This window comes from Macrotis lagotis, chromosome X (assembly GCF_037893015.1).
Source record: "Macrotis lagotis isolate mMagLag1 chromosome X, bilby.v1.9.chrom.fasta, whole genome shotgun sequence".
Classification (NCBI taxonomy): Eukaryota; Metazoa; Chordata; class Mammalia; order Peramelemorphia; family Peramelidae; genus Macrotis; species Macrotis lagotis.
Genome location: NC_133666.1, coordinates 611,410,436 through 611,424,659, shown reverse-complemented (window position 1 = coordinate 611,424,659; position 14,224 = coordinate 611,410,436). Strand labels below are relative to the sequence as shown.

Below are 14,224 nucleotides of genomic sequence, written 5' to 3'. Positions count from 1 at the left end.
AAGAACTAATAAAAGTATTTTCACAGTTGACAAACATTTGCTGATGATATGTGGAGGCACTGTGTGTGTGTTTACAATTGTAATTAACAATAATTTGAAGACCTCACAGTTAAGGTTAAGTTTGGGACACAGTAGCCTTTAGATTAAACTTTGTCAATTACTGCTTTGATAACTTCATTCCTCTTCTTAAAATCTCTAGTACTTCCTCAATAGCTCTAGAATGAATTTTATATTCTTGTATATGTTTAGTATGTAAGATCCCTCTATTATGTGACCCCTAAAGTTTTTTTACTCATCCACGACTATTCCCCTAAATGAATCTATCTCTAGACAAACTGTTCTATTCAGTGTTTCCCAGATATGACTTGTACTTTCTCACTTCTTTGTTTTCGATCATGTCATCATCTCATCTTATCTCTCTTTTAAGATCCATTTCAAATCCAACATCCTTTAAGAAGTATTCCCAGGTCCACTGGAGGCAGCCAGACTGGCTCCTCCACAGACCTCCTGTGGCACTAGTCTGTATCCCCCCAATCACTCCCACTCCCACTATTAGAGCTAATATTTACATAGCACTTATTATGACCTAGACACTGTGCTTAAGCACTTTAAAATTATCTTATTTGAGTCTTAAAACAGCCCTATGAAGTAGGTGCTGCTATTACCCCATTTTACAGATGGGGAAATTGAGGCAAACTGAGGTTAGATGATATGCCCATAGTCACATAATTACTAAGTATCTGAGCCTGGATTTGAATCAGGTCTTTTAGGCTCCAGGGCTCTATCCACCTTACTCTGCTTGTGTTGTAGTTATGTGTCCATATGTTTTATTTTTACTGAAAGATGATAAACTCCTGGAGGGTCAAGAGTTTTTTACCCATTTATGATCTCTTTCCTCTTTTTTTCTCTAGTTTTGTTATAATTTATCCCCATACTCTATAGTTCAGACACTGAACTTGTTGCTCAAGCAAGAGACTCCATCTCCCAACTTGGGGCATTTTCCCTGACTGTCTTTAATGCTTGGAATGTTCTCCTTTGCCATTTCTGTGTCTTGGCTCCCTCAGGTCCCACCTTCTGCAGCAATCCTTTCCTAATACTATTTCCTTCATCTGAGATTACATAATTGTCAAATGAATGAATATGCAAATTGCATATATTGTTTTTTGAATAATAATAAGGAAAATAAAGAATTCTGTGAAGCCTAATTAAAATGAATTTAATCAACTCTAGAAAGGATCTAGATAATATCATAGTAGTAGTACCAACAACAGGAGACATCCATCCATCCATCCATCCATCCATCCCTCTAGCTATCTGTGTATCGCTGTATTTATCTTTGTATCATCCATAGTCCCTAGCATAATGAATTGTACATAGTAGGTGCTCAAGAAATAGTGATTTTATTATTTTTTTTTTATGGGGAATCTCCGTTTTGGGAGTGTTACTTGCCAACTTGAAAAAGCAAAATCAGTGTTAAGAGTGAACATAAGCAGTTGTTTGGAATTTACATCCTCATTTTCCACTTACCAAATGAGAAGGGAAGGGATCATGTGTGCATTCAAGAACTGAACTGTATTATCTTAATGATTTTTATCTATGGTTTTATTCTTTGTCATTGAGAGGAGTGCTTAGATTTTTGAAATTATATGAAGATGCTATGTATTATATTGGGTTAACCATTCATTGTTGATGGTACAAGGCACAGGGAATATAAAGATATGTTAATAAAAAAAGAATGTACAATAATATATTTATTTTAGCTATTTTATAAGGCAGAATTAGAGGGAACATCCAGTTCAGACAGGAGAAAATGTCTCTAATAAATGGCATCCAGCCTTTGCTTTGACATATCCAGTGATGTAGAAAATAATGATAAACAAGGTTTCAAAGCATTCTGCTTGCATTGTCTTACTTGAGTACCTTGTCTCTCAAGGTGGTCCATTTTATCCTGTAAGCTGCTTAAACTTGAAGTAAAATGGTCCTGCTTCAGATTATTAGGGAATAATAGCAATTGACAAGACAAACGAGTGGGTGAATCGATCAGAGATGGAATTTGACAGCTCTTTTAAGAGGTGGAGCCATCCTTGAGGTGAAGAAGCCAGGCTTCAAACAGCTTGGCAGCTGTTGCTACAAGATAAACCATCGTTTTTAAGGGGAAGTGTTGTGGAAAGGTCTTTGCCCCTCTAGTGGTCTCTCAAGCCACCTGCTGTACAATGAGAAGGGATACTATCCATTCTAAGGAGGCAATCCTTCCCACTACATATACGTATATGTATGTTTGTGTGTCTGACTTTACATGCATTTTTTAAAAAAGAATTTATTGAAACAACTTTATTTGTGGGGAGGGAATAAGTTGTAGAAAGAAAAGAACAAGGAAGAATCTTTATCTTCAGAGGTAAGAAAACTTCCTGACCTAGTTGAGCGAGATCATATGCCTGTACATTATATGTATTTGTACACATACACTCAGATTGTATATGTAAAAACACATACATATGAATTTATGCGTATACATAAACATATAAACATAGTTATGATATAACAAGATGCTTCTGCCTTCAGCTATCACAGGAAAATGGCATTTGTGAGTAATTGAACTTTGAAAATCATTGTTCACTTCAGCAGCTTTGTCCTGGGTGGCCAATTCAGGAGGTCCATTTCAAGCACAGTTCAAATTATTGAATGTACCACTCCACTGATTGCATTTTCTTTCCTTTTTTTGCTGGCCAGCTGCCCTTGAAGGCTTGTGTTCTGCATCCGTTATCTTTCACTATCCGGGTGGCACAGGGGGCAAAGGCGGAGCTCGACGGCCACCGGGTAGCTCGCTCCCTGCTGAGACAGGCATACGACACCGGCCAGGTAGGTCTGGCACTTGTCCTTGATTATTGTCATTCTTAGACTTGGAGAGAGGTGGGACAGTGTTTCATTTCCTTTTTGAGTTGGACAGGACTCTGCTGAATTCACAATTTGTTGAGTTAGCAGTCTGCATGCAAGACAGAGTTTCTTCCAGCTCCACTTCAGTGCCCTGTTCAGGCTGATTAGAATGCCTGGTTGAGTTCTAGAACATTTGCATAAAATTTTATGGCAGGTGTGTCCTGACCAAAGGTTTTGATACCAGTTCTTTTTCATCATTTCTAATTAGTAGATTAAAGTAAGCACAGAAAACCATGAATCTAGAGTCATTGATAGTGACATTTAATTTACAGCATGTTGGTTTTGTTTCCTCTCTGGTTGATCAAGTTCTAATTGACTTGGAAAGTTTGAGTGAATTATTTTTGAATGCTGCAGAAGAGTTAAAAAAAATTTTATGTTGCTATGAAGTATCAGATTTGTAAATTCTTAGTTTCCTTTCCAAGAAGGAAACTGCTCCTAATGAGTAGTTCAGTTATACAGTTATATTGAGAGAATAGAACAGTTCTGTCTCATATACATCTTATTCTTTTGGATGAGGTCAAGGCTTTTATATACATTAGATTTTACATAGGTTTGACAGTATTATGTACAAATACTTCCCCCCTCTCTCTTTTATTCTCACTTTCAAAAAAAAAATGAATACTGTATAGGGAGGAGAAGACATGACCTCTCTTGTTCTGGATTTATCCTTAGTTGTCTGAGTGACCTTGGTCAAGTCACTTCTCTCTGGCCTCTGGTCTCTTCCATTGTAAAAGAAGAGTGTTCAACTAAGGCCCCTTCTAGTTCAAGCATTCTTTGAATCTAAACTTGGGTAATTCATGTAAATCCAGTGATTAGAATACCCTAAATTTCTCATTCCCCTTTTTCAACTTTGTCCCCCTGCATCTAGCAAAGAATGTAGATAGAGTACTTTTGATCTTTTGTGAACTAACTAGTGTTATTTTATAGTCAGGACATACCTTTTTATTTTAAAGATAATTTGCATTTTATAGTTCTGTTAAATCTTCTTGAACTTGTTTAGAATTCAACAGTGGTTTCTTAGTGATCTTGGTTGTGTGTCATTTTCTTGTACTGAAGGACAAGTTGACTCATTAAAAGATGCATGTTTCAAATGTGAATGACATCAGTCATCTTTTTTTATTTTAATCTGCAATGCATTTTGTCCAGGTGTTCAATATAATTCATTTTAGCTTACTATTTAATTGCTAATTTTAGTATGAAATGATGGCATTGTAAGTTTTGTTGTCATCTCAAGTTAAGTTCTAAAAGCAAAATCCACAAGAACTCAGAAAAATGAAAGTACTTCTTTAAAAGTAAGTTTTTATTTTTCTTCTGCTCCATTTCCAAAAAATGCCTTTCCTTTGGAAGGATTTTGCTGGTCCTTTTGTCTGTTGATATGATTTGAAGAATTATCTTGTAAAAGCATGATCCTATTCTAATTTGATTTTTAGTTTCTCTAGAGAGGCTCATTAGAAAGTAGTGTCTCTCTCTCTCCTTGTCAAATGTGGGGAAAGATTTAAAAACTGCCTTGTTTGCAGAAATGTATTTCAGTAGCTTTGCCTAGTGTGAAGAATCCAAAGAACTTTTTGCTATTATCTCTGGAAAAGCACATCCTTGAGAGTCCAAGGGAGAACTTAGAAAGCAAGCCTTGTCTCCTTCAGAGGTTACATCATGATTGTAGTAACTTTTGAAGTTGCTTATCTTCCATACCCATTTTACAGCTTTATAATATGATATCTTACCTTGGGTATTAATTTTAAGATCAGATATTTTGCAGAAATTCCAGTTATACTTCTTTATTTTTTTTTCTATTAACTCTAGAGTTGAGAGCAGTCAGAAAATCAGTTTAGCTTACTACTTTGTATGTGAGCAAAGGAACTTTTGAAATTACTAGGGTTAGCAATACAGTTGAAGACAGTATCTTAAATTTTTACCATGGTAAGGTGACCTATATGATGGAATTCATGAATGCTTTTAACAATATTATCCATCCCAAATCCAAAATATACCTATTCTAATAGAAGATTCTTCTGAGATATTGCAATCTTGTTTTGGTTAAGATTGGGATGCTTATGTAAATGTTTTAAAATTTTGTAGTCTGTTTCTTCTTTGTACTATTATGTAACCTTCTTTGATAGTGAAGTTAACTGAGCTTTCACTAGACTCTAGAGTCAATTTTTACTTAATCTATACTTTTAAATTGTTTCCTGATGCATAAACTTTTCAATGATCAGGGAATAAAACTATTTCATGTTAAATTTGATTTTGCACAGTCATATTTTTATATTTTTACATTCTTAATTTGTTATTTATTTTATTTTACTTCTGAAGAAAAATGAGTCGTTGACATTCAGTAATGTCTCATATGCATTTTTCACTTGTTTTCTTCATTTTAACTAGTTTTTACTAGGTTAATAGTTCTTTACTGGAAATTTACTGGAAATAGCAGGTATTTTAGATATTTGTATTTAAGTCAAATTTAGTCAATTCTTTGGAGGAGATATCAATGAAGGTATCACTGTGTTTTACACAGTGTTGTGTATTTATGTTAACAACAGCAAAAACCAACTACTTTTAATTTTGTTCTGTTGCACTGCTATACTCCTTTTAAGAAGTGCATTTTAAGAAAATTCTGACTATAAATAATGAGTTTGATTTTTATGTTTTTTCCTAATGATGTTTATTAATAAGAGAAATCCTAAAGACTCTTAATTGTTTTTGTGTGTTCTTTTAATGTATGTGTGTGGGAAGATTTGTTAAATTAATGACTTCCCTCTTGAGAGAGAGCCAAAATCTATAATGTGTTTTTTTAATTGAAAATGAATTTTAAACTTTTTTTTCTTTGGTTTGACTTTGGTTTTCTTCATTCTAGAAAGGACAAATAGGCTTTCATTGGTCTATTTGGCCATCCCTTGCATAGACTGTGATTAATAAGGAGCTTCATCTCAGAATGCAGTAAAGAAATGGTGATATACATAAACATGTGCATGTTTACATATATACTTATTTAAGAAATTAAATCACACACTTTGGTTAAATTTGGTTAAAATCTTGATGAAATCACTTGTTTTGTCTTTCTGAATTATAAGAGTGCTTGTATTGTAGGATACATGAGAATTACTTTTGGATGATTCAATAACCTTTTCCCAGTGAGGGAAATGTTGTGCGATTCAAAATCCAGTGTCCTGACAGTGTTCTTGAAGTATTTTGAACTTTTAGTACATTGAAAAGTGCCCTTTAATCTCCTACCTTTAGTCATATGTTAGCTATTTTCCAGGAGAATTAGATCTTTTGTCATTTTAAGGAGGTTTATTTTTTCTCTTTGTATATGTTTTATATTTTGCTAAAGAAGTAAATTAAGAATGCATATTTTATATTACATAGATCAATTTTCCTTCCTTGTTAAAATAGAACGATATTGGTGAAGAAGCTGCTGTTATAAGGAAAGTAATTTTTTTTACATGCTTTTTTGTTATACTTTGCTAAATATTTGTAAAATACAATCTTAGAATCCTTGCTTTGGAAGAGGTGATCTAGTCTAACCCCTTCCCTTTTTAAAAAAATCCTTACAGCAAAGATGGAAATCACAGAATATACTCTGCAAATATAGGGTTATTTTAGAGTCCCATAGTGCATTTTTTTTTTTTTTTTTTTTTTTAGTTTAGTGGAAAGAGATCTTGATTTTAGGAAGTCTAACCTAGGTTCTAGTCTTGCACTTTTTCTTCTAGGTTTCCCATTCCTTTATCAGTACAAGGTAAAAAGATTCTCGACTATATATGTGTGTGTGTGTGTGTGTGCGTGCACACACACACACACACACACACATAAAGATTCTAGACTAAATCTATAAAGAAACTTCTGGTTCCAACACTGGTTCCAAGAAGCTGCATCTTTTAGTATTTTTAGTTTTAGGACTGAAAAACCAAAGGTTAATAATTACGATACTTGGTTTGCTAACTTTCTTCCTTCCCTCCCCCCCCCCCAATCTTATCTTATTTTTTAGACTCCTTGTTGATCTTTCTCAATAACAAAAATTCAGTTTTATTGTATAGTTGCTTTCTAATTTTCAGCCATAGATGGTGCTGTTGCATCTAATTCTTTACCTTCTTTCTTAATATTTTGAATACTACTTTTCTCATCACTGGAAGCATTTTGTTTCTAAACAAATTGTAGATTTGAAAAATGAGGAAAATATATAAGAAAAGTAACTTCCACATGATCTGTTTATTCTCTGCTTCTAAATCTCATGTTTGCCCACCACATCTGGAGGTCAAGAAAATACTATTATAGCTATCTTATATAAGAAGTAACCACTTTGTTGTAGAAAGATATGGGAGGCTTGTAATCTATGCTGGGCCCTGTTATGAACTAACTGAGTGATCATAGTCTGACCACTTTGCCTTTTAGGGCTTCAGTTTTCTCTTTTGTAAAGCAGATAGTAGAGAACTGGACCACATGATTGCTAAGGCCCTTTGTGAACCTAATAAGTAGTCTTTAATTCTACAACTACTATTAATCTGTGTGAAATAATTCAGATGTCATACCTTAAGAATAGAAGTAATAGAACTTACCCTCTTCTATTGGAAACTGGATTTCATTGCTGCATTATCTAGCATTTTGATAGCTATTTCCTTACTTTACATTCATATCTTTAGACTGCCTCTGAAATTTGAAAAGCTTATTTGATTCCTTTCCATTGCAAAACCTATTACTAGTCTATTTTTGATTTCAGATATTGGAGTCATTGACTAATATATAGAATTTCAAGGGAAAATAGTTTTATAACACAATTCAGTTAGGTAAGGTATGAACTAGGTATTTGCAGTGAAATGAACATTATTATGTCCAAGATTTAGAAGGAATATCAAGTTTTTCAAACTACTAAATTTCTCGGTGATTAAGCAGTGCAAGTAAGAGGCAATATTTCAAAGAAGTATATTGGTCCATGACCCTTCAATACTTATGGCACTGGAGTGACAGAATTAATTGAATCTTCCGAAGACAAAAGAATTGGGGAACTTTATTCCTTGTCTTGGCCTTGTAGAGTCAATGGAGTTTGGAGTGGTGTCTAAGAATAGTTTAAGTGATCTCAGAAGGAAAACTCCCTTTTAGATCAATTATACAAATCCACATGGATTTTTGAATGTACCAGGAGAGGATTTGATATTGTTCTTTATGTGCCTAATTTATGTGCCTAATTGCTAGTCTGCTGACATTTATGACATTTATGACATTTCCTTGAGACTTTTATTTTTTTTGACATTTAGTCACCTTTATATATTCCTTCCTCCAAAAAATAATTTCATATATATATATCTTTGATCATGTAGCATAAATTCTTGTGAAGTTTGTACTACATTCCCATTAAGATTTTCCATCTACTTTGCATGTTCACCAAGTTTATTAGAATTGAATAAAACCTGCTTGATTTCAGGACATGTATCACAGCATTGTTTTGGATGGAAGCTTTGCTTATACTTTTGTGGCACCTCTGTAAATGACTCTTCTTTATGTTGAAGTTGAATTTAGTATTTACATAGGAGCTTCACACCTACCAATTTCCAAATTTCAGGTGTATTACTTAAATTTTGAACCCACATATTAAAGAAAAGAGGCAAATTTCCCCCAAACATTAATTAACAGATACATACCAGAAGCAATTTTGGATCCCTCCAGGTATGATGTCTGCATGCATTATTAAGATGCTGTACATGTGTGTGTTAGAGTCTGCTTCTGTGCTGCATTATTAAGTTCTGGTTGCCCTCCTTGATCTTTTCCTCCTATGCAGAGGCATGTTACTGCAAGCTCAAACCCTTTTAAATCTAATTGATTAAATGTTCATATTTGTGAATGTGCCTAATAGTTTACTTACTTACTTATACTTAGTTATCAGACAACTTTTGGAGAATATATTTTAAAGACCTTGAAAAAAAAAGCAAAAAAAAAACCCTTTGAAAAGCAAAAATGATGTTAAGAAATCCATAGTTTAATAAGTGCTAGCGCACTTCACTTATAACTTGTTTACTCTGACTTTGCACAGTTTTATTGAGTTGGGTGATTTGCTTTTCAAAGCTATGGTAGATTAAAAGCAGTCAGTAAGAAGGGCAAGTTTTATTAGCAATAGTAAGAAGTGATTTCTGACAGACAGTGGTGGGGGGGGAAAGCAAATTCCAGAATCAAAAACTTAAAAATCCCTGTTTTCTAGGATTATTTAATATTGGGCAAATGGCCTTATTAATAGCTTTCTGAGGCATCACTTTATTGTGGCCCAGCATGATAGCTTATGGGAAGCATCACTGCATAGCAAACAATCAGTTGGCCTTGGAATTAGGAAGACCTGGCTTCAGTTTTTCACTTTTTTTTTTCTTAGCAAGGCAAATGGGGTTAAGTGGCTTGCCCAAGGCCACACAGCTAGGTAATTATTAAGTGTCTGTCTGAGACCGGATTTGAACCCAGGTACTCCTGACTCCAAGGCTGGTGCTTTATCCACTACGCCACCTAGCCGCCCCAGTTTTCACTTCTGATGCATATTTAGTAGAATGACCCTAGGTAAGTCATTTAACCTTATTATACCAGGCAACTAAGTAAGACTGTAAGTAGCAGAGCAGGTGCCACTCTGTATTAGCAGAAATTTCCTTAGCTAGAATACTTGTCACTGATTATATAGTTATTCGTTTAATGGCCAAGATGATCAAGAAAATATAATTAGATTCCATCTACTTTTCATTAAAAGGGAAGAGGCAATACATTTTATAATGCAATAAAATTTATAATACCAGAGGATAAAACTTAAAAAAAGTTTTAATGCTTGAAGTGATGAGGCCTTCAGTCATATGGAAAAATTTGATAATATGGAGCATTTCATTTTCTCAAGATTCTATATAGCTAAAATTTTCCTGTATAGAAAGGATAGTATTTTTAGAGTAGAACTTTAGAAGACATATCCCAGTTGACATCTTGATTTTAGTTTTGTAAATTGAAAAATGCAAGATACATCATAAAATGAACATGAGATTAAGTAAAAGCAGCAGTCATACTGAAAATACGACATAGAGACAATTGATCTATTCTGTTTTAGATAACACATAGGAATTAAACATATCATTTTGCAGCTTATTAGCTTGTTTACCTTTTTTGTAATTGGTAATGAAATTGAATCTTAAAAATAGAGCCTTTTGCCTTTGTGTTTTTTATTATGGTGGAGAAATTAATTTCTGCAGCATGCATGGTCTCAGTAGATATCTATATTTGGACTGTTTAAAGAAGGATTAATATTTAAAAAAACTGTTGATAATGAACTGAAGGGGTCTTTTTATTGCATCTTAATTGTTTTTCTAGGGGTTTTCTCTGAAACTGAAAAGTCTTTAGCATGAGTTAAATATATTGTAACTCATTCTATTACCTGCTATTTATGAATTGCTATTTTAATGGAAGAATTTTCAATTTTAAAAGATAAACTTAACTGTGCTACAGTAATTTATTTCACAGTAGTTTTCTTTTCAAAATGAAAGGTCATGATCTGTTCTTTCTTCCAGGAGCACAAGAAGTTCTCATTGATCCAGGTACACACTATCTCTATGCTTAGTTTCTTTTGTTGTTTAAATTTTATAAAGTGCTTGTTTTATGGTGTTGTGAATTGTTAATGTTTCTGGGTTGTGAGTTATTGTGATCTTTGAAAGGGGTTAATGTCAGCCTTTTTAAAATGGGAAAATTAAAAATCAGATTTTTCTTTCTTTTATTTTGGAGAGGCATCATGGTGGTTTCCTGTTTATTAAAGAAGAAAGATCTCTTCTATAGATGGGTTAAATGAATGATTTGATACTCATTAATTTGATACCAATTAATTGTATTTTTTGCATGAAGCATGCTGATTGGACCATTTTTTTTTCTTTAAAAATTTTATAGAAAACTTAATATCATACCACACACAACTAATAAAACTTGTTTGGTAGCTATTAATATCAATTTTAGCATATAAAGTGATTTTTGACAATTTTCAGTTGCTCTAATTCTCCTTTAACTTTCTTCATTTGTCTGTTCATTCTCATTCGCTTTTCCTCTTACGTGATCTTAGCATGCATTCTCTTTGGATTATTAGGCTGATTCATTTACATTTCACTCACAGGAAATATTTTATTGTGAGTTAGGGAAGGGAAAGGAAAAAGTATTGATTAAATGCCTCTTTGTGCCAAGAACTTTGCAAATATTATCTCATTTGATCCTCACAGCAACCCTAGGAGGGAGGTTGTAATACTATCCCCATTTTACATTATCTCCATTTTCATTAAAACTGAGGGTGATAGAGATTAAATGACTTGCCCAAGGTCACAAATTCTAGTGAGTATGAAGTCCAATTTGAACTTAGGTTTTCCTGACTCCAATACTGTAATATTGAACTTTAACACAAGAAATATATTCTACTTGGCCACTTGATAGCTTTGTGGTCAGGACAGTTCATTTTATTTTATTTTAAAAGCAATTTATCATAGACTTAATATTAAGGATCAGTATAATCATGTTTGCTTTGCAGCATTTGCATTTAGATGAATAAATTTCAAAGGGTAAAATGTCACATTTGCACTTCCTCTAAGTCTCCTTCAGGTTTCTGTGTCCATTTATTGCCATCTATTATTAATTTTGACCTCTCTTTCATTAGTTTCCTTATCTGTAAAATAAAGTGGTATCTTTAGGGTTGTATGAGTATCAAGTTAATTAGATAATGTATATTAAGTGCTGTACTATTTTATTATTTAATTTAATTTTTTTTAAATGCCATTTTTAACTCAAAAAAGTGATTTGAGCTGGTGATTTCTTCCTTGGAATTTTGGAGATTATGTGTTGTTTCTGGCATTTTATAAATCAGTATTTTTAGTGTAAAATTGTTCTTCTGGTTATGTTCATTTTTCTTTGCATCACTTCATCCCAATCTTCCTAGGTCTCTCTGAAACTGTTCTCTTTGTTTTTTCCTATGGTACAGTAGCATTCTATTCCATTTAAACACCACAAATAATTTTGTGTATATAAGACCTTTTCCTTTTTCTTTAATCTCTTTGTAGGTTTGTGGCCAAGTAGTGGCATCACTATATTTATCTGTGTTTAAATAGATGGAAAGCTTATTGATTAAGTAAATTAGCAAGTTCCTACTATGTATCTGGCAAGTAGAGTGCCCAGGATTTAGACCAAGAATGAAAGAAAGAGAGAATATCTACTCGCAAGTAGTTTACATTTTACTGGGGGAGACAGCAATGAATGTGTCTGTGTGTGTGTGTAATATGTACATATAAAAATAAAGACAAAGTAATTTTTTTGAGGGGGAATATTAGCACTTGGGAAGATTAGGAAGAGCTCTATATTCCATTGATGTCTCTTAAATTAATCTTTAGGGAAATGAGGAATTCTCAGAGGAAGATGTGAGGAGATAGTCTGTTCTAGGTATGGTGGACAGCTAGTGCAAATATGTAGAAATGAGATAAAATGTCTGTATTATGTATGAGGAATCACAAAAAAAGTCAGTTTGATGGAACTTTAGTATGAATGAAGGAAAGGAAATGGAGTATAATATATTTTAAAAGGTATTGTAGGCTTTAAAAGTCAAATGCAGGAATTTCTAGAGAAATAACAAATAATAGGAAGTCACTGGAATTTGAATAAAAAAGTGACAGTTATATTTATTTCTTAGAAAAATCACTTTAGCATATTTGCGAGGGATTAATTATAGAGGGGAGAGGTTTTGGGGGCAGGGAGACAAGTTAGAAGACTCTTAAAAAGTCTACTTAAGACATGATGAGGACTGGACCTAAGATGAAGCTTGTATAAGTAGGGAGAAGAGGATGGATGTGAGAAAGATTATGTAGGTAGAAGCAACACTTTGACAATTGGATTGTCTTTGTGGGTGGGAGGGATATTTAGGAGTTAGGGGTGATGACAGACTTACGAATGTGGATGATGAGAAAGTGATTGTGGTGTTCTCAAAAGAAATAGAGAAGATCAGAAGCTAGGTGGGATTTTATTTAGAGAATAGTTCTTCTTTGGCACATTGAACTTAGAAAAGCTAAGGATCATCCAGATGCGAAACTGGAGTTCAGGAGAGAGGCTATAGCTAGATATAGAGATTTGGGAATCATTTGCAGTGATGTGATGGTTTGACTATGGGAACTGATGAAGTCACCAAGTGAAAGAAGATGGCCCGGGACAGAGTTTTGAGTTGCTTCCTTAGTTAAATGATTATATATGAATTGGCAAAAGAGAATAAAGAATACTCTAACATGTAGGTGGAATAACCAAGAGAAAGCAGTGTCAAGAAAACACAGAGAATGTTTCAGAGGTTTCAGAAAGTTTAGAAAAATCTGCCAGATCTGGCAATTAATGGATCATTGTTAACTTTGGAAAGAACAGTTTTAGTTGAATAATGAGGTGCAAAGGGTTGAGAAATAAGTGAGGGAAAAGGAAGTGGTAGCAATGACAGACAGTAGTTTTTAGGAATTTTCTTGTTAAAGGGAAGGGGAGATGCAGGACAATTACATTGATGGCAAGATCTAGTGAGAGTTTTTCCAAGTTTTGAGAGATGAGTATATTTAAAGATGGCAGAGAAAGGAACCTTTTGTAAGATTGTTTGAGGCACATATTAATATAGTGACCAAAATAATAAACTGAAAACATATATGACTTTGATTTGAAATTAATATCTTTTGGTTATGAAAGACTGGTCACAGGTGATATCTTCATTTTAGACAAGTTTAATTGGATAATGCTTAGATTTTGATGGCATGATCTATGGTTCAGGGATTTTGCTGGAGTTTATAAAAGTAGTCACCTAGGGAAACCTTTTCTATCAATATTTGCAGCAAATTAGTCAAATGAAATACATTTCTGTTAGTGTTTTACATTTAATGAAGTGATTTTCCCTTCCCCCAAACACATCTTATTCCCTTTTCACAGCTAAACAAAAACATATCTTTGTAGTTGAAGTTTTCTAAAGTACTTTGAGTAAGGAATTACAAGTGTAGCTCTCCCTAGAAAGGAAATTTAGACTCAGAGAGATGAAACAGTTTACACAAAGTCACACAACTCCTTTTAACTGGAAGACCTGCATCCTTTTCTCTATATCTTATAAACTGGGAGAGATGTCATGGGACTTGGGGAACTTGATTGACTAATTTAAAGAAAGCAGTCAGGGGGTGGCTAGGAGGCGTAGTGGATAAAGCACTGGCCTTGGAGTCAGGAGTACATGGGTTCAAATCTGGTCTCAGACCCTTAATAATTACCTAGCTGTGTGGCCTTGGGCAAGCCACTTAACCCCATTTGCCTTGCA

The 14,224-nt window shown here is 33.7% G+C and overlaps 1 protein-coding gene across 2 annotated transcripts in view; it reads left to right on the top strand.

Moving 5' to 3' along the window:
* TRAPPC9 (trafficking protein particle complex subunit 9) overlaps nt 1-14,224 on the top strand; it is a 1,041,075-nt gene that overhangs the window by 32,594 nt on the left and 994,257 nt on the right. For both annotated transcript variants that reach the window (XM_074202721.1, XM_074202720.1), the window contains exons 4-5: nt 2,731-2,859; nt 10,449-10,475. In XM_074202721.1, coding sequence (XP_074058822.1) covers nt 2,731-2,859; nt 10,449-10,475 — 156 coding nt within the window. The remainder of the gene's footprint in view (nt 1-2,730; nt 2,860-10,448; nt 10,476-14,224) is intronic.